General features: G+C 47.6%; 1 protein-coding gene across 1 annotated transcript in view; it reads right to left on the reverse strand.

Annotated features, from left to right (window-relative positions):
• Positions 1–708, reverse strand: part of TNPO1 (transportin 1) — a 53652-nt gene that overhangs the window by 14161 nt on the left and 38783 nt on the right. Inside the window, exon 19 of the mRNA XM_010853556.1 lies at positions 31–129. Coding sequence (XP_010851858.1) covers positions 31–129 — 99 coding nt within the window. The remainder of the gene's footprint in view (positions 1–30; positions 130–708) is intronic.

Here is a 708-nt window from a genome sequence, read left to right on the forward strand (position 1 = left end):
GGGGTGGGGTGGGCAGGGTGGGAATCTTACCCATTTGAATGGAGATCTCTCCAATTGCCCATGTGGCATTATTGCAGACTGAAATGAATTCTGGATTGAGGTTGGTTCCCAATATTGGCATGAAATCAGCTAGGAAAAAAAAAAAAAAAGCTTTTGTTTTGTGCTTTAAAGGACATCTACCAGATGGAAACTGAAACCTAGGCAAAATATAACCTTTAAAAAAACAAAGTGTTGGTAATAATTATCTTAAGAAAACGAAGGAGGAAATATCTGGCCACTGAACTTTCATGTGAAATAGCCCCAGTTTCGGAGAAGGCAATGGCACCCCACTCCAGTACTTTTTGCATTACAGGCAGATTCTTTACCAACTGCACCACCTATAATAAGCAGCAAAGCTAGGATTTGACCCCAGGCAGTCTGGCTGTGGGAGAAGGCAATGGCAACCCACTCCAGTACTCTTGCCTGGAAAATCCCATGGATGGAGGGGCCCGGTGAGCTGTAGTCCATGGGGTCGCGAGGAGTCGGACACGACTGAGTGACTTCACTTTCACTTTTCACTTTCATGCATTGGAGAAGGAAATGGCAACCCACTCCAGTGTCCTTGCCTGGAGAATCCCAGGGACAGAGGAGCCTGGTGGGCAGCGGCCTATGGGGTCGCACAGAGTTGGACACGACTGAAGCGACTTAGCAGCAGCAGCCCCAGTTTGT

This window comes from Bison bison, unplaced genomic scaffold (assembly GCF_000754665.1).
Source record: "Bison bison bison isolate TAMUID 2011002044 unplaced genomic scaffold, Bison_UMD1.0 scf7180017864329, whole genome shotgun sequence".
Classification (NCBI taxonomy): domain Eukaryota; kingdom Metazoa; phylum Chordata; class Mammalia; order Artiodactyla; family Bovidae; genus Bison; species Bison bison.